Source organism: Natrix helvetica (assembly GCF_964273705.1).
Source record: "Natrix helvetica genome assembly, chromosome: 7".
Classification (NCBI taxonomy): Eukaryota; Metazoa; Chordata; class Lepidosauria; order Squamata; family Natricidae; genus Natrix; species Natrix helvetica.
The window spans coordinates 37,051,765-37,077,762 of NC_138558.1; the positions used below are offsets into that span (position 1 = coordinate 37,051,765).

Here is a 25,998-nt window from a genome sequence, read left to right on the forward strand (position 1 = left end):
GCCCACAGGGTGCTTAGATCTGGCCCGCAGGGCTGCCTTGGAAACAGTGAAGGACTGGCCCACAGTGCTTCTGCCAGCAAAAACAGAGCTCGGGAGTCTGTTTTCACTGGCAGAGTGCTTGGACCACCACAGGTGCCCCCGACGAGTGACAAGCTGACCATGCCGTTCCTGGCCCACCCAAGGTCAAACACAACCCTGATGGGGCCCTCAATGAAATCGAGTTTGACACCCTTGTCTTATTTTATTAAAGAATTTTTTTATCCTTTCAGATTATCAAAAATTTTAGTAAAGCTGAGCTACTGAATGTTTTGTGTATGAGGGACGAGATTTTTTTGGGATAGCAACCATTTTACTAAAAGCTACTATTGCTATCCTATAGCGACCTGGATCTTCCATCAGGCTTTGGGCAGAGGGGTTTCATGAATTTATGACTATGCTACAGTCTGTTTTAAATTTTGTATTTCCTTACAGGTTGTTTGATAGTTTGTTTTTTTAATATTATATTATTTTTAACTTAGCTTATATGCCACCTCGAGTTGCTTGACAATCAGACCATCTCATAAATCCTAATACTGCTATTTCTATTATTACTAATGATGATGATGGTAGTTTGCTATTGCAAAATTGGGAGAATGATAATAGATTTTGTTTGAATATTTTAGGGTTAAAACCTGTCGTTAAAACTGAACACAATCTGATTTATTTCAGGGCGTTTATATGGGATGGCTAACTGCTTGTGGAAGTGGTGCGCGCATTCTGGGCCCAGTATTTGTCAGTCAACTCTACAGTTCCTTAGGACCCCGTTGGGCATTTGGTTTCATCTGTGGAATAGTCGTTCTTTCTCTCTTACTACTTGAAATGGTGTACAAGAGACTTATTGCATTTTCAGTCCGATACGAGAGCCTACAAGAACAGATCTCCTAACAATCTCTGCTCAGTCTTGTTTTACTCTAATCATTTGCTCTTTTCACTATTTTGCATCTTTGGCAGATGGTTTATAGAATTATCATTCACCTGGACTGATGGTATTTCTACCACAAGATTTATATCAGTTTAATACTTGAAATGACAGACTGTGATATAGTAGATGTTATTATTTTGGAGCAGTTTTAATAAATGACACTAGTTCTAATTATATACACTGGATATATTTAAAATACATTGATTCTATGAATCATGTCTTAAATGAAACTCTATTTAAACTGAACTTAAAAAGGCTATTTATTATAACGAGAATGATTAATGTTTATTCATTTTTATAATTGGTTGGCTTTTTAAAATTGAATGTATTTTAAGTAAAATATAGCAGAAATTAATGCTGATATTTTGTTACACATAATTTATTTTGGGATCTCCCACTCATTCAGTGTATATTTTATATTTTTAAAAATGGTTAAAATAATATCAAGATTAAAAGTAAAAATAAGGAATGTTGATGCAGCACTTGTAACAGAGATAAACACTGAAACTGGTAGTAGACTCCTCAGATTTAATAATTGGAGGATATCTGAGGTTTCCACTATTACACCAAGAATCTTACTCACTGCTTTCCTGAGCATTAAAACTTTGACCTATTGTAAAATGCCTTCATCTTATTAAATTGAAAAAAAAAATCTTAAATGGTAATTGCCCAGTATTGAAGTTACCTTTTTTCCTGATTGTGCAACAGTGTAACCAAATTGATTTTATATTTGGCTTTCTTAACAATTCAACCTTTTTCATCTTAAAACTATCTTGCATAGTTCCATGTCTCATAAGCAGGACTTCCAGATCACAAATCAGAAATCTGGTGATGTCAGGTATTGCTGAGACTCAGGAGAAATGGAGATAGTACGCCCCTTGGTGCTGTCACAGAGGTGGGGTTCTGGTTGCACAGCACATCCTTTCATTTATTTGTAGATCACTTACATGACATGTTTGGTAACAAGATTTTGCATAGGGGAATAGAAAATGGTGAAGTCATAAATTGTTTTGTGTTTGACACAGCTGGTATCAGTTGATTAGGGCCAGAGATGGCATTCAGCAGGTTCTGACCAGTTCTGAAGAACAGGTGGTGGAAATTTTGAGTAGTTCGGAGAACCGGTAAATACCACCTCTGGCTGGCTCCGCCCCCATCTATTCTCTGCCTCCTGAGTCCCAGCTGATTGGGAGGGAATGGGAATTTTACAGTACTTCCCCTGCCACAGCACCAAGCCACGCCCATACAACCGGTAGTAAAAAAATTTGAATCCCACCATTGTATAGGGCTATGTGGTTCCAACCAAATACTAAAGTGTAGATATCTGAGCCAAAGTCAAAGATAGCAATGGCAGATCAGGAAAGTAGTAGGAAGGGAAGGAAAATATTAGGAAGACTGCACAGTGTGATGCGACATGCCATGTGGACACATCGCTATTTATGGTCAAACAGGGAAGGGAATGCATTGGAAGCTGGTGAGGCAGGTCATTATTTGGGGGATTATATTACAATGGAAACTGTGAAAGGGAAACATGTGCCAATCTTGGCTTATTCACTTTATAAAAATCATGCTAATCCTTTGCTTGGTTTTCTTTCATCCAAAACCTGATACAATAACAATACTCAAAAATCAAAGTTTCTGCTGAAGCATAACTCATCCAGAATGGTTTGGCAGAATATGTGTATCTGAAATTTGAAAAAAAAAATGTTTTCTATTTTGTGCATGCCTGTTTCTTTTTGTTTCTGTTTGTCCAAGTCCAAGCATAATCAAATAAAATACATAAAAGTCTTTATAATCTATGTTGTATATATAATATACATGCATATATTCTCATTTCCACATTTTTTCCCACTGAACTATCTACCAATAGTGAACAATGTAAAAACCAGGACTGTACAATATTTCAAGTTTGGTCTCCGATATATGTTTTGCAACATTTTAGAGCAGCGGTTATCCTTGAGTAGAGTTGGATTACTTCAAAATATGGCAGATAGTTACTATTTTAGTGCTTTCTTCCACTCTGAAGCACCATAGAGATTGAAACTAAAGCACTGTATAGCTGTGGTAAAAATTCCTTTTCCTATTTTTCATTTTTTTTACATTTGTGAAACAACGTATTTTACAGTGATCTTCACAAAGAAGACAATTGAGAATATTAATGAAAGTTCTAATGCTTCCTGTTTTTACAATGAAGGTTAAAAAATTTTTTAGAGAGAAATGGCACTTAATCCTGTCTGACATCATTAAATGTGCTGTGCTGCTTCCTCAGCATCATAGGATATGGTTGTTCATAAATATATAATAGTTTCTATTATATGTGATGTTTATTTATTGATCAGTTAAATATAATATAGACCAGGGGTGTCCAAACTTGGCAACTTTAAGACTTGTGGACTTCAACTCCCAGAATTCCCCAGCCAGTTGAAGTCCACAAGTCTTAAAGTTACCAAGTTTGGACACCCCTGATTTAGACCTAAACAAGTAAATAATGCCATATAACGGTAACCTTTAGGTAATAAAGTCATACGAAACTGTGATGAAATTTGTCTAATTTATATTTTATTCTCTGACCTGCTTTCCCCTTATTTTGAAAGTTTTACAATGGGGACCCAGATTATTGTTTTCTCCAGAACTCTTTTAGTGCTATAGGAGGGGGGTTTCTTTTGTCAGCCCTATTTGCTCTTTTTATATTAGCTTTGACTTCCAATGCAAATAAAGCAAGACAAATACTTCTATTAGCTCAAGAACTTTTTTTTTACTATATTAGTTCTATTATTCCTGTTGTAACTTTCAATTTCTTTTTAAATTACAATACAAACCTATAGTTTCTAGAAGAAAACCCTCAGGAATGTTTCAGTCACAATAGATTTCTTTCCCAAATTAAATAATACAACACCAGAATCATCATAAACCTGTTGCTTGAGGTGCATGTAAGTGTACAAAACGTATGGATTCTACTGTAGATTAGAGTTTTATTAGTAACTAGTATTACTGTGCATACGTAGACATTTGTGTTAAATAAATCAAGGGATCTAAATTATCACTGCATTTATTTTTTAACACTCTTGCAGGGATATTTCATTAAAAAGTTACAAAAATATAAAACAATCATAAAACAATACTTTTCATATCTGAAAATAGCATAAAATACAAAATATTTACAGGCATATATTGCAATAGCAGAGGTGTTTTTTTCTTGAGAGCTGCGAAAACAGAACACGCACATATATACATTTGTGGAGGGGAAAACCAAGATGGTTATAGGATTTTCTATAAATTACATGAAATGCAAGTAATTTTGCTTTAATGTTTTAAAAGTAGAACACTTATACATTACTTCCAGTCAGGAAAAACCAGTCTGGGTTTTTTGAGGAAAGTCTACTACTGTGAGTATAAAAAGAATTTATTACCATTGAATTATTTAAATTTGTCATACACCATTTTGTCAGTGGGGGCCAACTGGATTGGTAAACATTACCAGAATGGAAGATAGACAGTGCAACTTTTCTTTGATGAATTCTGGAAGTTTCTCATCTTCTCTATACCTAAGAAGATACCAATATTCCAATTTTAATCTTTTGGGATAACACTTTTTATTTTACATCATTCCTGAATGTAAGAGAAGTAATCTTACAGTAAGTAAGAACTCCACTGAAGGGACCAAACTCGTAATGAACTCCGTTGCAATTTTTGGCTAGGTTTTAGTTCTCAAAACTATATTAAATTGTAGTGCAAACCTAAAATGGTTTGACAATGGATTCCTAACTACGTTTCAGTGCAATGGAGGGATAAGAGGTATATTCTATAGTGATGCTCAGGATGTTTGTCCTCAGCTACAAAGTGGATGGAAATCTCTGAAGCACAAGATTGTGCTTTTCCCACTAAATATGCTGAAAGCTGGTGCTTTGCTTTGCAGCAGGTCAGTTTTCTAATTTTATTAAGTTATTTTTTTAAAAAAACCAGGTAAGTTAGAAGAGGATCAAAGTGGAGTGTGCAAGCTTTCACCTCTTGTATTAAATATTATGATGAGAGCTATTACCTCATTAACAAATGAAACCAATGGTCTAATGATTTAAACCACAGTTTCAGACAAAAGATAAGGGATTAAAAAATAACAATTGTATGCTATGGTTGTATTTTGCACACAGAACAAAAATTGGTCAACCATATATAACCTGCACTAGACAATAATGTGTGGTTGGGGTGTGGTACAAATTCAAAAAACAGGACTGAGTAAATTATAGTTATGTTAACCATAAATAGATTACATCTTTTTCACATTTCTTCTACATAAATATACTTTAAATACTTGAAGTTCCTAAAATTGATTCCTCAACTGCTGTTTTATTACATTACGAGTTTTTGTTGCTGTTAAAGTTAAAACACAACCACCAGATGAATTTGCACATAATTGTAGAACATTGGTTTCTGCACAAGTGTTTATGCATATTTTAAGAAAGAAGTTACCCAGCTGCCACCACCTAGCAAAGGCAGGGGGGGTCAACAAAAAATTAGTTCACTAGCAGATTCCTATTTTTGTCATTCTATACAAATCAGTAATTGTGATTTTAAATAAGTTTGTCTAAGAATTTTGAGTTTAAGAATTTTAAGTTGTTATAGTTTGCTTTAATCACATTTGCTGCTCTATATATAAATCAAGCTTCACGGATTATTTCAGCTCAATAATTCCAATTGAGTGAAAAAATGCAAACAAAGCATTCATTTCAAGTCACATTTCAACACATGCCTACTAATGAATTACATTATACAGTATGTTCCTTGTTTTCCTAGTCTTTTTATGAAAGTGAGTTTTCAGACCATGAATTATCCTATCAAAAAGCTGGAGAGTACTATATAATTGGAGGACTGTCCATTCATTTATAAAATGTTCAGATTGAACAATTTGCTTACAATTAATAAGATCTTGTAAAAAGGTGGCTCCTGTACTCATAGAAGACATTCATGTGCCATGCTTCCAAAGATGCTTAATTACTTTCTTTAACTTGGCCTCTGAATTAGTTCAGTATTAAAGGACAAGCAAGATAAAGACTATGATTCAGGGCAGGCTAGATTTAATTTTTCATTGAAAAATTTTCATGACATTGAAAAATATAAATTTGGCATTTGAGTAATTTGACATTTAAACCTTTTTCTCGATATACATACATAACATTTTATTGTTTAATGGTTTTCCTGTTTTTATTGTTTTTAGGGAGGGTTCTTCTTTTCTTTCTCAATTTTAGTTCAGATTTGTTAAACATAATTTATATGTTTTTTCTGTCAGTGTTTTAAAAATAATATGCATGTTGCAGTACAATAGATAGTTGATGAAAAACAAATGGAAAAAGTAACAAAATATCAGAATTTGCAAACTGAAATTTTAATATTAAAAATTTTAAATCAAAATTGACACACTGACTTTACAAAAAAATCACCTTGCTTGGAACTTCCCACATACTATAATCTCCAGTCCCCACACTCTTGCTTAGAAATCAAATGAGAAAATATAAAGTCTAGTATATTTACTGAAGGATTACTTAATAATAACAAAATTGATACATACCTAACTGTGTCACCAGCTGGGGATGTGTACGTAATAGAGGAAACGCCAGCCTGAGCAACCAATTGGGATCCATCATTAAATTGAACCCATACTGCCCCACTTGTGAACTAGAAGGGAAAAAAAGTTTATTTCATATGAGGAAGTCTATAAAATTGCTGTTTACCTAATCACTCAACAATAATTGATTATCAAAAAAGGCATCCCACATTGTAAGGCCATTACTTTATATTAATGGTTTCATAATTAGGACCTGGCTTCAGGCTTAAATGAGAAGGAAATGCCATTATTTTGGTTATTTGGTTTTGTCTCAGAGTAGTAATTTATCCAGGGAAATAACTCATTCCACTGGAGACAAAAAATTGCAATGAATGGAAATCATTGCATTCATTTTTCAATGCAAATAGTGTTGCCTACTATTTGGGCAAAGTGTAATCAGTTTTTTGGCAAATTATATACTGGCTCATGCACCTATTCATATGCATTGTAATCCTGGCAATTTTTATGTATCAAATACAATAAGAAACTAATGGTAATATTATGTTCTACTATTAACTACAGCCAACTGTTGCAAATATCAAAATATGGGCAGAGAGAAAACAGAGGTACAGCTTTACATATAAATTCATAACTTGCTCTCTCTCCTCCACATTCACTGTGATCATATAAATCTAATTGTGTGTTTTTTCTGAGTGAATTACAGACTCACCTGAGAAGCCCAGCCAACATTTTTTACAAAGACAGACTTTAGCAATTGTGCTGAATGTGGAACACAGTCATTGGAGCTACCAGAAGAGCTCTTTGATTCAGATGTAGCTTCTGTGAATGCAGATCCTTCATAACACATCTAGAAGGTATTCATGGAAATATCAGATTGCAATAATGGATCAAACTTTGCCAGGGGTTTCAGTATTTAATAAAATAATTTAATTTCATTAGCTATATGCCAGGAATTCAATCTTGTCTTTATTGCACCCTAACACCATTGCTTAGGTCTCTCTAAACAATCTTGGGCAGTTAACAAAATTAAAATTAAAATGTATAATATGTATATATTTAAAAATCTCATAATAAAAGAATGATCTGTGTATGTGCTTACTTACAGATAGGTTAATATTAGACGCTTGAGTTGAAGATTCAGATTTGGGAACATCTTTCTTCAAAGCTGCACTCACCAAAGATGGGGCTGTACTTGATAAAGTTTTTGGGGATTCAGGATTTCCTGGTTTACTGAGGTGGAGAAAAGCTATATTTAGCTCTACATGAAAGCATAAATGAAGATCTCTATGAAAAAGTGTCAGCCATGTGAGAAGCAATAATATTGGAAAATAAAGAACACCAAATGTGACAGCTTACCGACCAACAATAATGGGGAAAAATGGAACACTTTCACTTCTTTCTTCTGCCAGAATGGCAGTTTCTAGTGCAAGGCAAATGCGATGACCCTATTAAAATAATAAAATGAATACAGGCACATTAAAATTTCACTGATAATGTAGTTTCTTCCTTTATGATGGAATAGGATTAGAGCTGACAATAGCAATAAGTGGAAAGTATTGATAATTCTATAAAAAAAGGCAATTTAAAGCTAAATATCTGAAATTGATCGACCTGCTAAAAGTTATTCACCAATTGACATTATTTTTCATTGATTCATTTGCCCCACCTGTCTATCACTACTTTTTACAGTTTTTGAAACACAGAGAACAGATGAATTGGAAAATGCACTTTCACACCTCCACCCTTTAAAATATAAACAATATTTACCTCATTTGCATGATGCACATATATTTGTATATCCTTCTGTAAAATTTCATTTTCTTCTCTTATTGTATAAGCTTTTCCAGATTTTTCAATTATTCGTATTGCTCCTGCTGCTTTGTGTATTTTTGCCCCTTGAAGGAAAAATATAGTCAAGTAGCGGAAATGTACTCTCATACTCTTTGATGAATATTAAAAGAAAAGAAAATTACAGTTGAAAATTTCCAACAGTTCAATATTATTCAGTGCCAAAATAAAATACAAATGCAAAGGTTGGTAAAAATAAAAGTGTAAATACTAACATTTAATTTTCAAACAATTAAGTTTTATAATAATCACAATCACATGAAATAAAACAAAAAAATTCTTAAGTAATGAAAAAATTGTCTCCACTATGAAGTGGTATATAAGTCTAAGTGATATTGCTATAAAAGCACAAGAAAAGCATATTTAGTAGGGCCCAGCGTGCGATAGCCAAATACGTATGTCCCAAAGGTGCTTTTTCAGGAGGCAACTGGACTTTCTTGTTTTTTCTTTGAAGACATTTTACTTCTCATCCAAGAAGTTTCTTCATCTCATACAGGATAATGGGGAATGAAAGGATTTATATTCCTTGCAAACAACTGTAAACTGCAGATTACAGGAACCAGGAGCACTACTCAGCTGACCCTGAGGACAGAGATAAACGGCCAAGAGCTTCAATGACCCTCTAAAAAGATGCACCAGCTGTCTGCAAGGAATATAAACCCTTCCATTTCCCACTATCCTGTCAGAGGTGAAAAAGCTTCTTGGATGAGAAGGAAAACGTCTTCAAAGAAAAAAACAAGAAAATCCAGTTGCTTCCTGAAAAAACACCTTTGGGACAACCATGACCTGGATGACTGAGAATATCTACAGATTTAAATATATAAATATATTAATTTCAATTAAGAGTTTTAGTATATTTAGTGTATGATGAATCAATTAGCAAAATTCCTTAAAATACACAAGTTAAGGAACTATTAGCAGAATAAAGTTGTGGTCAACTAATAGTTTAATTGCAAACTTAACAGTTGAAGGAAATGTGCAGAAGAACTGAAGGACATGTACCATCATAAAAACAAATTTCCACATCTGCAGGAGCCGAATTTTCCATCAACATGCACTTGGCATATCTTGAATAGAAGGTGACTTTGGGTGTTTTGGATCTTACCAACTGCACAAATTTGGCAGCATATTGATACTTTTTCCAGTACTTTTCTAAAAGAAAGAAAAGAAAGTTGTTACAGTTCAGTTTGTCTTTTTATTTATAACAAACGAACATATCTTGATTTTAACCTATGAAAATCATTTTTCTCTACACTCTTCATCCCCATATAGTAAATCATTCCATATTTCATTTCTTTGCCTTCCTTTGTTTTGATATATCTCCTATGGGGCATAATTCCAAACTTCATTCATATACAGATTTATGCTTATGTATTGCTATTATTTTAAATTGATAAGAAAATGCACAAATCATTGTGGCAACATTATTATACAGAAAGCATGTGGCAGTAAACTTTAAACAACATGGTGTCGACTAAAGCCACTTGAAAAAAACTTTGAACAAGTTGCCAGAATAAATCAATCAGCCTCTATGAATATGCAGCGCTCCTGATAAATATTCCCTTTGGGAACTTGACTTACTGATCTTTCTAAGGCCATGCAGACCTGGTTTTGATACTTAGCCAAGTGTATGGTTGAACCCATATCACAGCTACTTCTATTGATGTGTTAGTTGATTTTGTACCTTGGCAGCCATATATATTATTTATTGATTTGCTATGTTTTTAATTCTGTAAATACTGTTATCTGCCCAGTCATAGATTTAAAATGGGTAACTGTGGGTGAGATGGAGGGAGGGTAGAGAAGGAAGGAAGGAAGGAAGGAAGGAAGGAAGGAAGGAAGGACGGACAGACAACATGATTGTCGGGCATTTCTAATAGGATGACAGAACTGTGAAAAACTAAAGTTATTCCTAGAGACAGGTCAAGGTAACAAGCTTCTGTCCAAAGAACCGTAAAAATCAAAGAAGCTTCAGTGGCACCTGACTAACACAATACATGGAAAAGGAACTGCTGTAGCTCAGGAGTAATGCACTTCTTGCATCTTCATGCAGGATTGATGCCACCAGCAATAATAGATAACTATGGGCTCATTTTGTGCAAGACAACTTCCTGCTGAAGCTATTTGATTCAGCAAGTTTATTATTATTATTATTATTAATAATAATAATAATAATAATAATAATAATAATAATTTATTATTAGATTTCTAGACCGCCCCCTCTCCCCGGAGGGACAGAGGCTAAACAGAGGCTGCTCAGTCAGACTGTAAATAAATGTAGTCTTTTGGAGATGGCGATGGTGAGAGGTGAAGGCAAGCATGTGTGCATGGTCCCTGGCAGGCAGGGGGCTGAGACTAATGGAGCAGGGCCTGAAGCAGAGAAGGCAGTGAGCCATGTCTGGCACAAAGAGCCCCAGCAGGCAGATCAGACATGCTGGTAGGAATGTGCAGGAAGCTAAGACTGCTGTTTGTAGTGGAGCAGGACAGCCAGGTAACCAGTTGCCAGAGAAGGGGAGGCAGTGGCAGCAAGCCTGGCATTGACAAGGCCCCCATACCAAGAAGCAAGAAGAAAACAGGCAAGGTCAGTTGGGGTCATCAGAGATAAGCAATGGTGAAGCGCAGGATGGCCTAAAGGGCAGAGATGGAAGGAGGCAGACAGATTGGGGAGAGTTGAAGCAGAAGTGTGACAGGCAGAAGAAGCATGAGAACCTGGCCTAATGACTACAACTGGGACTACCACAATTACCATAGCTAAATGATGGTTACATGATGTTTCACCTAATGACTACTTAGTGACAGAAATTCTGATCTCAATTAGTTCAACGTTAGTATTAGCAAAAGTCCTTTAACAACTTTTAATGTTTATTCCAGTAATTCAATATTTTCATTTAAAAACTCTAGAATTAATTTGAATATTTAAATTTAGTACTGCAAAGCAATGCAGGTAGGCTAATAAGTTGCTGCATATAAACAAAAGTAATTGTTGACTTACAACACCGTGTTTCCCCGAAAATACGACATGTCCTCATAATACAGCCATGCCACATTTTTCTGGTTTGTATTTTTTCCAAGCCTCCCCCCCCTCCTGCATATAAGCCCCCTGGACAACCCCCCACCTCCGGCCAGGCAGAGCGCCGCTCACCAACCTAGCAGTATCCCGAAGGTGCCAAGCCGCCAGAACCAGGAGGGAGGCAAAGGTGTTCACGTTGGTTGGTGCCTTCGGGATGCCGCTAGGTTGGTGAGCAGCACTGCCCAGCTGAAAAGTGGGGTTGCCGGGCAGCTGCTCTCTTGCGAGCAGGCTCCCAAAGAGCCAGGCACAGCCTCATGGGGGAATGCGCAACAGCGCAACACAACAGCCATGAAGCGACCACGCTCACAAGCAGCCACCCAGCAAACCCCCTTTGCAGCCGGGCACCGCGCCATTCACTGACCTAGGGGTATCGCCAAGCTGCATGGGCCTGTTCGCCGCCGCCCGGCTCCCGCGGCTTGGTGCCTTCCAAATGCCAGTGAATGGCGCTCTGCACAGCTGGAGAGGGGGGTTGCGTGAGTGGCTGTTCCGCTCTCGCTCACCCGTCTCCCGATGCATGGCCCAGCTCTCATTACCGAGCCAAGGCACCTACTCTGCTGCCGCCGCCATCCCAGCCTGGCTTTTCCGCGGCTTCCAACCAGAGTCTTTCAACAGTGGCCACTCTGGGCGCATGCTCTATAGTTGTACGCTCTGCCGTCTGCTGGCCCACAACCTGAACTTTCCCATCTCATGTAATGAACAGAAAGTATACTTTGGAAACACAAAATCAGTAATAACAATGCATTTAAAAAGCTATTTATTTAATGGGAGATAATTCTATCTTTCAAAGCAGTTAAGGCAAAAACTTTTGAAGTTTTTGATAGTTATGGTTATGGCAGTAATACTTTCAAAAGGCCTCAGTATGCAATTGATAGATGATTCATATATTCATATTACATATCTATAATACAGATACATATACACGCACATACTTATACATACATACATACACATACATACATACATACATACGGTGTATATTTATATACCTGCTGACACAGAAGATAGTAGGAAATTGAATGAATGAATTGAGAAAAAATGGAAAGTTATCAATATTATATTGCACATTCTATAACTTTTAAAGTCATCACTGTAAATCATAATTCTTTAGATTACTGGCTTATCCTCAATCAGCAGTGTACTAATATACGCTGATCAATCACTTCCACTTTTTCTTGATGTCATTCTGCATCAATCTGATTCCTGTCACACATTTCATCCAAAAATGTGATCTTAAAAGAAAAACAAATTCTAAATGACTCAAAGAAATTATAATTACCTGGCAAGTTATCAAAGCTATATACATTTAGGTGCTCAGGAGATACCGGAGGTCTGTCATTAAGAGGAACACCTATACCTTCATTTGGATGGTAAACTGTGACCTTAATATACAGGAAAAAAAGTCTCATTAAATTAAATTATAAAGTAAACAACAGTTACACAATAAAGAGTACTTCAAATTAAAACTGCATAGGTTCTCAATTCAAACTAATTTTCTCTATAATGCCTTGCTATCTTTATTGACCAACATCATCTGCAAATTTTACAGATACAGATTTAGAGTTTTTAAGATCTTCAGCTGAACTCTACATAATATGGTAATGTTGGCATAAACACTTAGTTTAGTAATATTTAAATTAGAAACAATAGAAATTAATAGTTACCTCATTTCCATCAGAAGAAATCTTTAGTACTTCTTTTACAAACTCCTGTGAATTATATTCCTTTAGAAATTCCATACATACTTCTCCTGTATCTAGAATACTCACCTGGAATATATGTTGAAAAACAACAAAATAAATACAATGCAAGAAATCTAAAGAAAAATTTCCTCCACCAAATATGCATCATATCTGTAGTCTCAAAAAGTCATTTATAATATATTACATATTGCTATCAACCTAAACAGAAAAATCTTTTTATGTCACTGAAAAGTGATTTCAGTTTTATGACAACCAATGTACTAGACATGGATATTAGTTGAAAAAAAAAGGACATGATCAATGGAAAAATATAATGAGAGTTAAACCAAAAGATTTGAACTAAAGATTGGGGGGGGGGGGGGGAGAAACAGCAGCATTCAAATAGAGACAGATGTAAAATTAAAAATTAAGGACTGAGAAGAAGCCTTTTGAGTCCAATAACAATTGGAAATGTTAAAGCCAATTATATGTGTTGCTGTCATTCAAAAAAATAGTTGCAAGCACCACAGAAACATGCAAGATTATACCAATTTTATATTTTTAGGTACTGAATCTGAACAGAAATTTATCTACATAAAGATGCTAGATCAGCCAGCACCAATTTTATTTTCATATTCCACTGACAACTTATTACTCAATTTGTACTTCCACTGAGGGAAATCCTGAGGGTACACATTTTGTAGCATTGAGAACTAAGTCTGTACTCTGCTTATAAGCAACAGAAATAAATTGAATCTATGTATTTATTGTTTGTACCCACCATTTAACTCAATGCAAGAACAGAGCTAGTCACAGATAGTGGTTAATGTTTGGGGTTCGGTATTTTACAAGAGAAAAAGAATGTTAATCATAAAAACTATTAGCAATTTAGACACATTTAAGCATGCTTATATTTATAATCACATTATTTTTCTAAGCAACTTCTGTAACAGTATTACTTTTCTATTTTACTTTTTATTTCTGCAGGGATATTATTTAAAAACACACCAAGCTCTTACCACAGCGTTTTTTGTTTTCTGCCTTATTGGTTTCAGTCTATGAGCACTCAGAGGAGATACGATATTTCGCAGGAGAGGTTTTGGGTGTCCATACTGTGATGCTTTGTCTCTGTTTTTGATTTCAGACATAAGATGGAGACCAAATGCAGGTGCTAGCAGGGCCTTTTCAGATTTACTTGGAAGTCTAGCTGTATATTTTCTTAATTCTTGTGGTCCCACAGTTGGTGCAGAATCAGGAGAATTTTTACGTTGTGAACCATTTCTCGCTGTCTTTAGAGCCTCTTGAGGCATACCAAGATAGAACTGACAATCCCCATTTATTTTATACGAAGGTTCTGATACCTGAACTGAAGTAGCAAAATAACATTTTAATCATTTTGGAAATGCATTGTTATGGAATTTTTCCTTAAAAAAAGAAGAGAGTACATTTTCTTTTAAAAATAAATCAGGTTAACTCTTTCATAACTGATACAGCATATAACTTTAATATAAGTTCAAATTCAAATATGAAAATGTTCAACAAAGTTCAATTCTACTTAAATCACCTGATTAAGATAGCATATATTATTATATAACTGATAAACTAGGTTTCTTACTGTGTAAACTGTTTTCCTAAGTATAAATGAACAGCAATAATATTTCTATTTACAATACTTAGAATTTGAATTCTCCAGCATTCAGTATATACTGTATATGCCCGATCAGATTTCTGTCAGTCTCCTTCATTAGAAAACACCTAATTATATGGATTCTTCCTTTCAAGATAAGCATATGGATAGGGAGTGGTAAAAATAAATCCCCAAAACTATCCTGATAAAGTGTATGAATTAACACATCCCTTCTGTCAAAGTAGAAATGCAATTAAGAACAAGAATTGAAAAGAGCATTATCAGAGGATTCAGATAATCCTAACTGTTTATCCTTGGTTTCAATTCCCAAAGGGTTTCCTACTAATTAAAGATGCTTAAGATTTAACTACCATAGTTTTAAATTACAGCTCTACGTTTATATTCTTTCAATTCCTGCTGTAATGTGATGCAGTGGAAAGAAAACTCCTCCTTCCCGTCTGTTCCTATTATTCTTTTCCTCCTCTCACATATAAACTAATGCTAATAATTTATTATATATATATTTCCAAGCAATGCCTAAGCTTTTTGAAGCGAATAAAAATGTTAGTTTTTAAAAATAAAAAAAAATAGTTAAGAATAAAAGTAACAAATTTTAAGGATAGATGGAGACATTCTAATTTTGGTTGGAAAAGTAGTTAGTACTCTTTTTTTTCTTATTTTCAAATTATAATGTGATCTATTCAGGAACACCTGTTTGTTTTCATTTAAACATCGAAACATTTCATATCAAGTGAAAGCTAGTTCCTACATTCCAGAACTCTGCATTATAATCAAGAAATCAAACTTGGGATTCAGCTAAGGATGAATAAACATAACTCAGACGTAAAGACAGAATAACGTATGCTCTCTGTAATTCCACTCACCACCAGCCCGCCCCTAAACTATACATGTTAATTGTTCCTGAAAATATTTGGAAATAATAAAGCAACTCATATTAATATCAAATATGCTATCCTGTCCAAATTGCAACTATAATATTGCAATATATGTATGCTTGAATATACACAAGGACTACGTCTTTCTTCTGCTGTACACAACAGGCTTAGAAAAGCAACTTCTTCTAGAGCATATTTACCTTAAAACAACCTCTCCCATATTCTCTAACCTCTCCCCCAAGCAATTTTCTATCTTTTACATCATTATTGGATATGTCCACAAAGTTTTCCTGCAAATTTTCATTATAAGAATTACTTATTTTATACAAATTTAATGTACTCAGATAAATAAATCCATACCACCAAGCTGTATATTTCCAAGCCATTGCTGCATTGTTTCAGTTTGAGTCTTCAATTCTAAGAAAGCATTGTCAGCCTTCATTGGACAGGGAAAATCTGAACTGAAAACAAAATATAAGCACTCTCCATTAAAATGCACGCAAATAACTTGCTAATCTTTAAATACATATTTATTTAATGGGCTAGGTTATAAATCAACGTAATACAATATAAATAATTATTTCAGATAGAAGTTGTATTTTAAATTGATAAAGTAGCTGGCTTTTTTCTTTAAACCACATTTAAGGGTTTCAGCTTGTTTGTTCATCTATTGAACTGTAACTGGATACAAATTGAAATGTACATTTCTAATATTACACCTGCAATGAAAGTATTAGCAAACAGATTCTAAATCATTACTTATCATTGCGTAAAAGAAAGATAGTACATTATAGAAAACCCAATTAAACCCAATCAAAATAAGATTTCAATTTTTACCAAGGCTGTTGTTTTGTAGGTGGTGAGAAATGTTTTTCCACTGAGTCACAGTTAGTGGGAAAGTCCTCCTTAAATACAATTGGGAAGTCACGATAACAATTTGCAGGGGAAAACTCTTTTGTATTTTCTTTTTGTCCATGTCTTGGTTTTGGGAGGATTTCCAAGGACTGGCATCTTTCCACTTGACTTGATATTTCTGAATTCTGACTATGAGATGTGCCTGATCTTTCAGACGAATGGGCCCTCCTGAGATAGCGTGAATGAGGTCTTTCTTCAATTAGCTGCGTTGTTCTTCCCCTTCCAATATTGACAACTTCATTTATTGGAAGTCCCTGATTGTCATATGGGCTTCCACAACCAGTTGCAACATTGTTAGTACTTTTGTGTTTAGGAAAAACTGTCATTTTGTTGGGAAGTGGATGCTCGATTAAAAGTCTTTTCTTTTCTTTTAAGCAGCCACTTGTACTGACACTGGGAGAAGCAGTGGAAGCGATAGAAATTGTGGCATTTCCACTATCCATTGAATCTTCTACGTTTCCTAAATCTTTACTTCTTACTGACCTACCACTGGACATAAAAGGATGATCCAATACAGATGAAAGGCTTAAACGATCTGCTGGGTTTTTTCGAAGTAACTGGTTAATGAGATCCTGAGCCTCTCTTGACAAAAACGCTGGCATTTCATAATCTGCTAGTACAACCTTGTTCAGAGTGTTCTTTACTGTATCAGTATCAAAAGGTGGCTTTCCAGCGAGAAGTGTAAACAACATGCATCCTAAAGACCAGACATCAGACTCAAGCCCATGTGCACTTCTTGTAGCTATTTCTGGAGAAATATAATTAGGAGTCCCACACATTGTATAATGCTTTTCATGAGGCATTTTCAGTTGTGTTGCAAGTCCAAAATCAGCTATCTTGATATTCATATTGTTGGTGAGTAAGAGATTAGAGAGTGTAAGATCCCGATGGAGTATTCCATGGGAATGCAGATATAACATTCCTGTAATAATTTGATGCATGAAGTTCCGAACTGTATAGAACAAAGAGAGATACAGGATGCTTTAAGTCTTTCTCATACCAAATATATATTGTACACATTCAGAGAGAAAGCTGACCCAATCACAGAATTCATAAAGATAGGATTTAAGAAAATCTCAGCTCTGTCTGACTCAGCCTTCCATTCTTCCGAGGTCAATAAAATGAGGAGCCAAATTGTTGGAGGAAATATGCTGACTCTGCTTAGAGAGAGCTATAAAGCACTATGAAGCAGTATATAAGTGCTACTTCTATTACTTATCAATCTCAATTAAAAGCTTCTGATTTATAGAAAAGAGCAAAGAATCAAAATTCAGTTTACACTACATGGAAAACAATGTCTGACCTTTTCCTTCGAAATCCCATTCTTTTTTTTGTGCAAATGTTACTAATAGTAACTCTGAAACTGAATTGTTTCTCAAGCTGACGTTAAGTTATATTATATTAATTGTGAAATTGCATTTGGCTCAGTGTACAAAGTTATAATTGCAGTATTTGGAAATTTCAATTTCTGAAATTCAAGTAAACACTTTTATGTAAAAGTTTTTAAATGCATATATTTTTGTATACAATCAACATGTAAGAATCTTACCTTCTTCTTCAGAAAAGTGATTCTTCCTATTTTTTAAATATCTGCTCATTTCTCCATTATGGCACATCTCAAGTATCAAATACACATAGTTACTATCTTCAAAGTAGTTATACAACTAGGAAAAAAAATAAATAGTCATAACAAGTTAAACCTTACTTATAGATGTTCAAGTTCTAAAGGTTAATTTCTTACCTCAAGTATGGAGGGATGTTTTAGTTGACAATGAATCTTCACCTCATTTTGTACCCTTTGTACCATACCAGCTTTGTGCATAGCTTTTTTGTCGATCTAAAAAGATAATAAATCTTTTCAGCTTATATACAAAAGTGAAAATAAGAATGAGCAAACACATTTAACAGTATAATGAATAATAACACTATTATTTCAGGTACAGGTTGCTTTTTACTCTCAAGCCATAGTTTTGAATGAGTTCTGCTGCTACAATCTCATGTTTGATCACAGAAAAATGCATGAACTGAATCAAAACAGCATTACTTCCAGTATATTGTTAGGATCTGCATCTCAATATTGCTTTGAATACCTTGTAAGACATATGGAAATATAATGAATTTTATCATAAAACAAAAGCCAACGTCTTACCTTCAAACATGGTTTGGCAGTTGTTTTAAGGTTAAATAGCAATCAAAGGGTGAGGGTGGAGGGACAGACTGGGATATAAATGTAACATACTTTTTACATTGTAAGTTTTTTGTGGCAATAAACAACATTTCCAAACTGGTAGATGCTGAAGGACAATATTCAAACCAGTAATATTTTTAAAACGCTACCAGTGTCAGGTCCTAGTCAGAAATCAGCCAATCTGGTGCAAATAAAAGAATAGCAAACATGAAATGTGGATATTTTTAGTCTATTAGTCTATTTATTGCTCTGCTGGTCACTTACCATTTTAATAGCCACTTCAAGCCCAGTTTTCAAGGATACAGCTCTGTATACACCTGCAAAGGAACCCTTGCCTAAAAGGTTCCCCACCTTGAAATCCTAAAAATAAAAAAAACTCATATTACCTGTTTATCAAATATTAGCCACTATTTTTTAATATGCTACATCACATTTTCCCATTCTAAAATGATTTTTTTTACAGAAAATTGAGAAAAAATGTATTAAACTTTAACAGTTTAAAATCATGTTACTTCAAAAAAAATTAATAGTGAAATGTTTTGAAATAAATAAAGTTGAGGCCAAGTAAGAATATTATAATACTGGAAGAAAAAAATTGCTTCTGTATCCCAGGGCAAAGATTTATCAGATGCAAATATGACTACAATGGTGGACTTAGGTCTCAGTCTACAAAACTTCGTTCTACAAAGTTCACTGTGTTGCTGGCTTCTTAACTTTTCTTATTCCATAGATTTTTCAAAAGTTGGCTACAGAAGCCTTCAACTCTCTCCTCCTTTGCACTATAAAACCTAATGAAAAGTCCTTCAGACTAATCTTGTAAGCTCATGAGAAAATTCCTGATTTGGGGGTGGGCATGGGGGGGGTAATGTAAATCACCTGCTCCTTCAACATTTCTCCCCCCCTTACACAATTTCCGTGATTCTCTCTCTCTCTCTCTCTCTCTCATCTATCTATCTATTATCTATCATCTATCTATCATCTATCTATCCATCCATCCATCCATCCATCTATCTATCATCTATCTATCTATCTATCTAATCTATCTAATCTATCTATCATCTATCTATCTATCTATCTATCTATCTATCTCTCTATCTATCTATCTATCTATCTATCTATCTATCTATCTATCTATCTATCTCTCTATCTATCCTATCTATCCTATCATCTATCTATCTATCTATCTATCTATCTATCTATCTATCTATCTATCTATCTATCATCTATCTATCTATCTATCTATCTATCTATCTATCTATCTATCTATCTATCTATCTATCACCTACCTACCTACCTATATCCCCTTCCAAAAGAGAACTAGCCCGTCAGTAATTTGAAGAAAAATCTTAAGAGCTGCGGTTTTTGCTTAGGCGGTGCTCTACCTTAATGGAGCTCTCACAAGGCAAGCAATGGGACATGCCGGCGCAGGATACGCCGTCGCTGGGCAGAGGAGAGAGCAGAAGACTGAGGAGCCACTGCGGCATCCTGCTCGGGAATCGAGCCCACTGAGAGGTCTGAAGCTTAAGATATGCAGACGGGCGATCTTGCCGCCCTTTCTCCCGCTCCCGAGGGAGACGCGGCTTCTAACACCCGCTTCCATAGCAGCAGCAGTCGCCGCCAAGGAAAAACTCCGGAGGGGGGTAAGCCCGAACACCCTCTTCGCCTCTCCCAGGCCCTTGAGATCCCGCGGTGGTTTAAGCTATTGCCGCGCGGCCGAGAAGTACGGAAGTCCAAATCTGTTCGTTTCAACGGGGAGTGAGCCCACGAACAGAACGGATGGGACCGAGTCAAGCTACCTCAACGGTTTCACTATGAAACCAAGCCCAACGCTTTAAGTAGCGTTTGGACCTCCTTTCTTTCCCTCAGGAAAGAAGCGAGTGCCTGAATCCCATTTGAAGCAGAGACTTTAAATCTGCTACACATGCGTGTACATGTGTATACACTACACGTATACACAGATTAGGATAACTCACTAAAGCTTTAGTGAAAACAGCCTTTCTAAAGCCCAATCTGTGGTTCTATTGTTTAATGGAAACGTTTTTCTTCTTTCCTGTCAGTTCTGGGATGTGCTTTAGATTGTAAAACACTCTGAATTTAAGGAAAGGGTGGAATATAAAGTACAGGTAGTCCTCAACTTATGGCCACAATTGAGCCCAACATTTTGGCTGCTAAGCAAGACAGTTGTTAAATGAGTTGCGGCCCATTTTACTATCTTTTTGTCCACGTTATTAAATGAATCACTGCAGCTGTTAGTAACACAGTTCTTAAGGGAATCTGGCTTCCCCATTGACTTTGTCAGAATATCTCAAAAGGGTAAATTATTAGACCCTGGGACACTGCAACCATCATAAATATGAACCAGTGGCCAAGCATCTAAATTTTGCTTACCTGACCATGGGTGTGCTGCAACAGTCGTAATTGTGAAAAATGGTCATAAATTGCTTTTTTCAATACTTTTGCAACTTTGAGCGGTTACTAAACGAATGGCTGTAAATCAAGGACTACCTGTATCAGGTTTATAAGCTAGAAAGTACTGTATTATAAAACAAATACATTATTTATGTAAGATAGGCTGCTGATTTTTTTAAAAAAAAATCAGCTAAATACTCTTCATAGTTTGGAAAACAATTCTGTCAATCCCTGCAGCCACTAATAGAATATAATTGAATATCTGACCATTCATGATCTAAACATACTCCCCAATGTAATGGCTGGATTGCAAAGGCTACCTGACTGTATGCTATATCAAAAGGGTTGTAAACACAAAAGACATTCCATCTTGCATTTTCAACAAACACAAGTAAGAAAAATTCTTGAAGAGAATCTGCCAACATAGCTACCTGTTTCAGTTAAGGCAATAGGCCAAATTTTTAAAATAAAAGCGCTCTTTACACCATTATACAGTTGTTACAGATTTTGCAGTACTGACTGATACCAGCATGCCCAATCCTACAAAGAATCCAATTTTTGCCAAAAGCTCTGATTTGACAGATGTGCGTTCAGCACACTACTGCAACTGCTACACATATTTTTCCAAGAATTCAATTTTTTAACATTGTAAATCTTGAATTGCAATCAGACTAAAACTGTGTTTCTAAACCCAAGCACTATCACATTTTGAATTTAATGTGTGAATATTAGTATTGTGTAAATACATGTTTTCTATTTTTTGTTATATGCTACAGTTGCACAAACCCAAATTATTAAATACTGTAAACATAACATCTTAATACCTGTAGTCATAAAAAAGCTTAAAACAAACCAATGCCAGACAAATAGATGGCATATGCCATTGTTTAAACAGCTGTGCCTTCATAACTTTTTGAAAGATGACTGAAATAGGGGATTATTTGTTGCACTATTGACATCAATAGTGTAAGAGATTATTCCAAGGAACTTCTAGAATTACATACTAAACAGATGAGCATTACCAAAGGTAATATCAATTTCACATAAACATGTGTTCCTTGGTAATATTTACACTCTTACATTCATTTTTCTCTTAGACAATCCCTGTTAGCAAAACTGATCAAAACAGATCAGCAAAACTGATCTGTGTATGTATTTAGCGCGCGCACACACACAAATAAAAAATACAAAAGATTCTCAGGAACTTTGGGGAATATTCCAGCTTGGTCTCTGCTGTCTACTTTAAAAATCTTCTAGTAACCAGATTAAAAAAGACTTTGCAAGCAAATAGAGGTTTGTTAGTTCCTTTTCTAGACCATAAATCCATGCATAATTGAGACCAACATACATATGTATTTTCTGTGGAGTGTTTTCTTTCTGTCAGCTTTCCTTCCCATTTCTTATCACTTTCAGAAACAGCATTATCTTACAATATATAATATATATAGTGCTTGACTTACAACAGTTCATTTAGTGACCATTCAAAATTTGAAACTTAAAGAAGTGATCTATGACCAGTTTTCACACTTATGACCATTACAGCATCTCCCTGGCCACATGATCAAAATTCAGACACTTGGCAACTGATTCATGATGGTTGTAGTGTCTCAGGGTCAGTGATCACCTTTTGATACCTTTTGACAAGGAACAACAATGGAGAAGTCAGATTCACTTAACAACCGTCTTACTAATTTAACAACTGCAGTGATTCACTTAACAACTGTGGCAAGAAAGGTTGTAAAATGGGGGCAAAATTCACTTAACAATGGTCTTACTTAGCAACAGAAATGCAGTTTAGTTTAGTTTAATTTATTATCATTGCACATGGTACAATGAAATTAAATGCCGTCTTCAGTGTACCTTATAACTATAAAAATAAAAACACAAACATACATCCTTTACTTTCTATATAATTGAAATTGAAAACCCGATATTTTACTATACCATAGAATTCAATATGGTTACTGCCCTGGAATAAAAGCTGTTTTTCAGCCAATTTGTCCCTGTTTTTATTATCCTGTACTGTCTGCCAGATGGTAATAGTTCAAAAAAAGAGTGCCCAGGATAAGATGGATCTTTAAGAATGTTTTGAACTTTCTTAAGACAGTGGGAGCTACAAAACTCTTCCAAAGAAGGGAGAGGGCAACCAATGATCTTTTGGGCAATGATGTTGACCCTTTGGAGTACTGTCCTATCTGCCACTGTGCAATTGGCAAACCATACACAGATGCAGTAAGTTAGAATACTCTCTATGGTGCAGCGATAGAAGGTCAGTTGTTGTTTCCCGAGAAGTCTCAGGTAGTATATTCTCTGCTGGGCCCTTTTGACCAGTGCTGCAATGTGAGTGCCCCAGGTGAGGTCCTCTTTTAAGATAACACCCAGAAACTTAAAACTGGCCACTTGCTCCAGTTTGCATTGATAACCAAGGGCTGAATGCCTGATCTATTCCTTCTATAGTCCACTATAAGTTCCTTGGTCTTATTGGTGTTAACGACCACATTATTGTCTCCACACCTCGAAAGCAACCGTTCCACATCTCTCTCTCTCTCTCTCTCTCTCTCTCTCTCTCTCTCTCTCTCTCTCACACACACACACACACACACACACACACACAAGATTAGTCCCACCACTGTTGTATCATCTGCAAATTTAGTAATAGTATTACTGGCAGTAATGGAAATACAGTCATTCACATAAAGAATATAGAGTAAGGGACTCAACACACAAACCTGGGGGTACCAGTGTTAAGAATGTAGGGCTCAATTGTCATCATAAGTCGGGTTCTATCTGTACTGTATGCAAAGAAATAATAGATCGGAGAAGGTAGGAAAGCTACCATGTATTCAGACTTATACTTCGGAAGTCATTGTAATGCTTAATCAAGCAAAGAGGTTTTCAACATAAAAAAAAGTGAGGGAGGGGATGCTCTGAATGTGTTGCAGTAGGCAATGGCGCACCTGTTGCAATACTCTTAAGCAATTATGTGTCTTCCTGGCATTGCATGTAGCTGCTTTAAGCTGTTTGGTGTTTGGTTTTCAAAGACCCTTTTGGAATGGAATCGAAGTGTTATACATAAGTGGCATAAGAATTCCAACACCGAAAGCAATTTCTGCTTACATTTCTGTCTGCTATTCATTATTAGATTCTGAAACAATGGTACATGGCCAAGGAAGGCAGCATTGTAATTGAACTAAATTGATAGCAAATAATTTAGTTTCATAATATTTGAAGGGATTAACTTCTAGGTAAGTCTGTATTGAACTGTAACTATAAATTCAGGATCATGATTTTCGAAGCTGGAGTCCATATCCACTCAAAGTATTGAGTATTTCCATTGTTTACAAGAGGCTTAACTGTAGATTTCTCAATCCAATTTTCTGAGGCATACTAAACTATAACTAACCATACCAGTTGGTTCTACAGAACCTGTTGGACTATATTGTTGAATGCTTTGTAGTTCAGTGTAGTTAGCGTACATTTACCTCTAAGAAGGTAAGACTGTGATGATTGAAGTTACCTAGCTGACTTTAGCAGGATTAAAAATCTAAGCAAGATTAGGCCTGCTCAATACTTGGATAGGACAACTCCAGAAAATATCAAGACTAGCTTAAACTAGGAAATCAAGCAATGGCAAACCACTTCTTTACTGTTGCAAAAATAATAAAAAATCCCAACAATACAGAAGTGTCCATGAATTCACCAGAAATCAAACCTGACTTCAACCAGAGAATCATTTATACACCACTTATAACTTATTCAACAAACCATAGTTGAACAAAATGGCTTACTTCATTTGGAAATCTGTCAAAAGCTGAATGATTTAAGAGGGTTATGATAGAATTTAGTATACAGAAATGTTAGATGTAATTTGCAATTATCTAAACTTGTTGAAAAATTGAAGGCAAGCTTCATAAAGTATTTCTACAATCAAGTAGGCTATGGGGATATTGTTACTATGAATGCTTTCCAGATGGGATAATTTGCACAGGATAACTAAACTGCACAGCTGTTGGCTGCCCAATTTGTTTCCATTGTTTATCTTAAACTCAAAGGTTTAAAATTTTGGAAATGGTGGGTACATTTTGCTTTGTTTACAAAGGGTAGTATACTTGATCTCGACTGATCCCAAAGATGTTAAGCAGGTTGAGATTCGGAAGTTTAAAAAAAGCATCTCCGAAGAAAGCAATGGCAATCATTTCCGGACTACAAAACAGAGACGCGTCCAGGAAGTTACTTGGAGTCAAGCTTATTAAAACAGTTTTGGGATCGCGCCGAACTATCCCTTTATGCGGGACTAGACAGAATGAAGGCCTTTTCCACAAAGAACCTCTAGAAATATCTTATATAGGAAAGGGACCCGAGTCGGTAATAATTGATCGTCAATTGTGATGCTTTTGCGCAGCATCTGTCATGATAGGTTAGATGGGACTACTGGTCACTCGAAAAAACCTCCCTCCCCTCGACCGGATAATGGTTGGACGCAATCTTCCCCCAAGGAGCGAATGGCCAGGTCCATCCTTTTTGTCCGCCCCGCCCGTAGGGTAATGGCCGTTCCGCACCTCAATCTTCTCGCCGATGCAGGTCGCCATGGTGAAGGCGATGCTCTCGCTCCTTCTGTAATCCGTTACCGCTATCGCATGACCGCCTAGTCTGCGTCCTTATCGCTACGGTTGTCGGTCCAGAGGCCTGTCCTTCCCCGCTATGGGGGTCGGGGAGAAACTCCCTTGCGGGGCTCCATTTTGAAAAATCGCGCCCGTTGCAAACTTCGCCCAGAAAGGCTGCGTCTGACGTCACACGTCATTTCCTCTCTCTGGTTCCTTGAGGGGAGCGCGTGCGCCCTGGACTGTT

General features: G+C 35.8%; 2 protein-coding genes across 4 annotated transcripts in view; one reads left to right on the top strand and one right to left on the bottom strand.

Moving 5' to 3' along the window:
• Nucleotides 1-25,998, top strand: part of MFSD8 (major facilitator superfamily domain containing 8) — a 253,501-nt gene that overhangs the window by 15,546 nt on the left and 211,957 nt on the right. For 2 of the 3 annotated variants that reach the window (XM_081959367.1, XM_081959368.1), the window contains exon 12: nucleotides 709-3,324. In XM_081959367.1, the coding sequence (XP_081815493.1) occupies nucleotides 709-924 (216 nt within the window). In that variant the 3' untranslated portion in view covers nucleotides 925-3,324. Of the gene's footprint in view, nucleotides 1-708; nucleotides 3,325-25,998 lie in introns of those variants that run through there. The other variant, XR_014175872.1, reaches the window with a different exon arrangement.
• PLK4 (polo like kinase 4) lies at nucleotides 3,462-25,956 on the bottom strand. The gene is made up of 16 exons (XM_081959350.1): nucleotides 25,710-25,956; nucleotides 19,006-19,101; nucleotides 18,295-18,390; nucleotides 18,103-18,217; nucleotides 16,476-17,505; nucleotides 15,999-16,099; nucleotides 14,135-14,481; nucleotides 13,098-13,202; nucleotides 12,713-12,815; nucleotides 9,369-9,518; nucleotides 8,286-8,413; nucleotides 7,875-7,963; nucleotides 7,622-7,748; nucleotides 7,228-7,365; nucleotides 6,522-6,628; nucleotides 3,462-4,503 (listed from the first exon to the last, which is right to left on the bottom strand). The coding sequence occupies exons 1-16, from the start codon at nucleotides 25,737-25,739 to the stop codon at nucleotides 4,404-4,406; spliced, it is 2,862 nt and encodes a 953-aa protein (XP_081815476.1). The 5' UTR covers nucleotides 25,740-25,956; the 3' UTR covers nucleotides 3,462-4,403.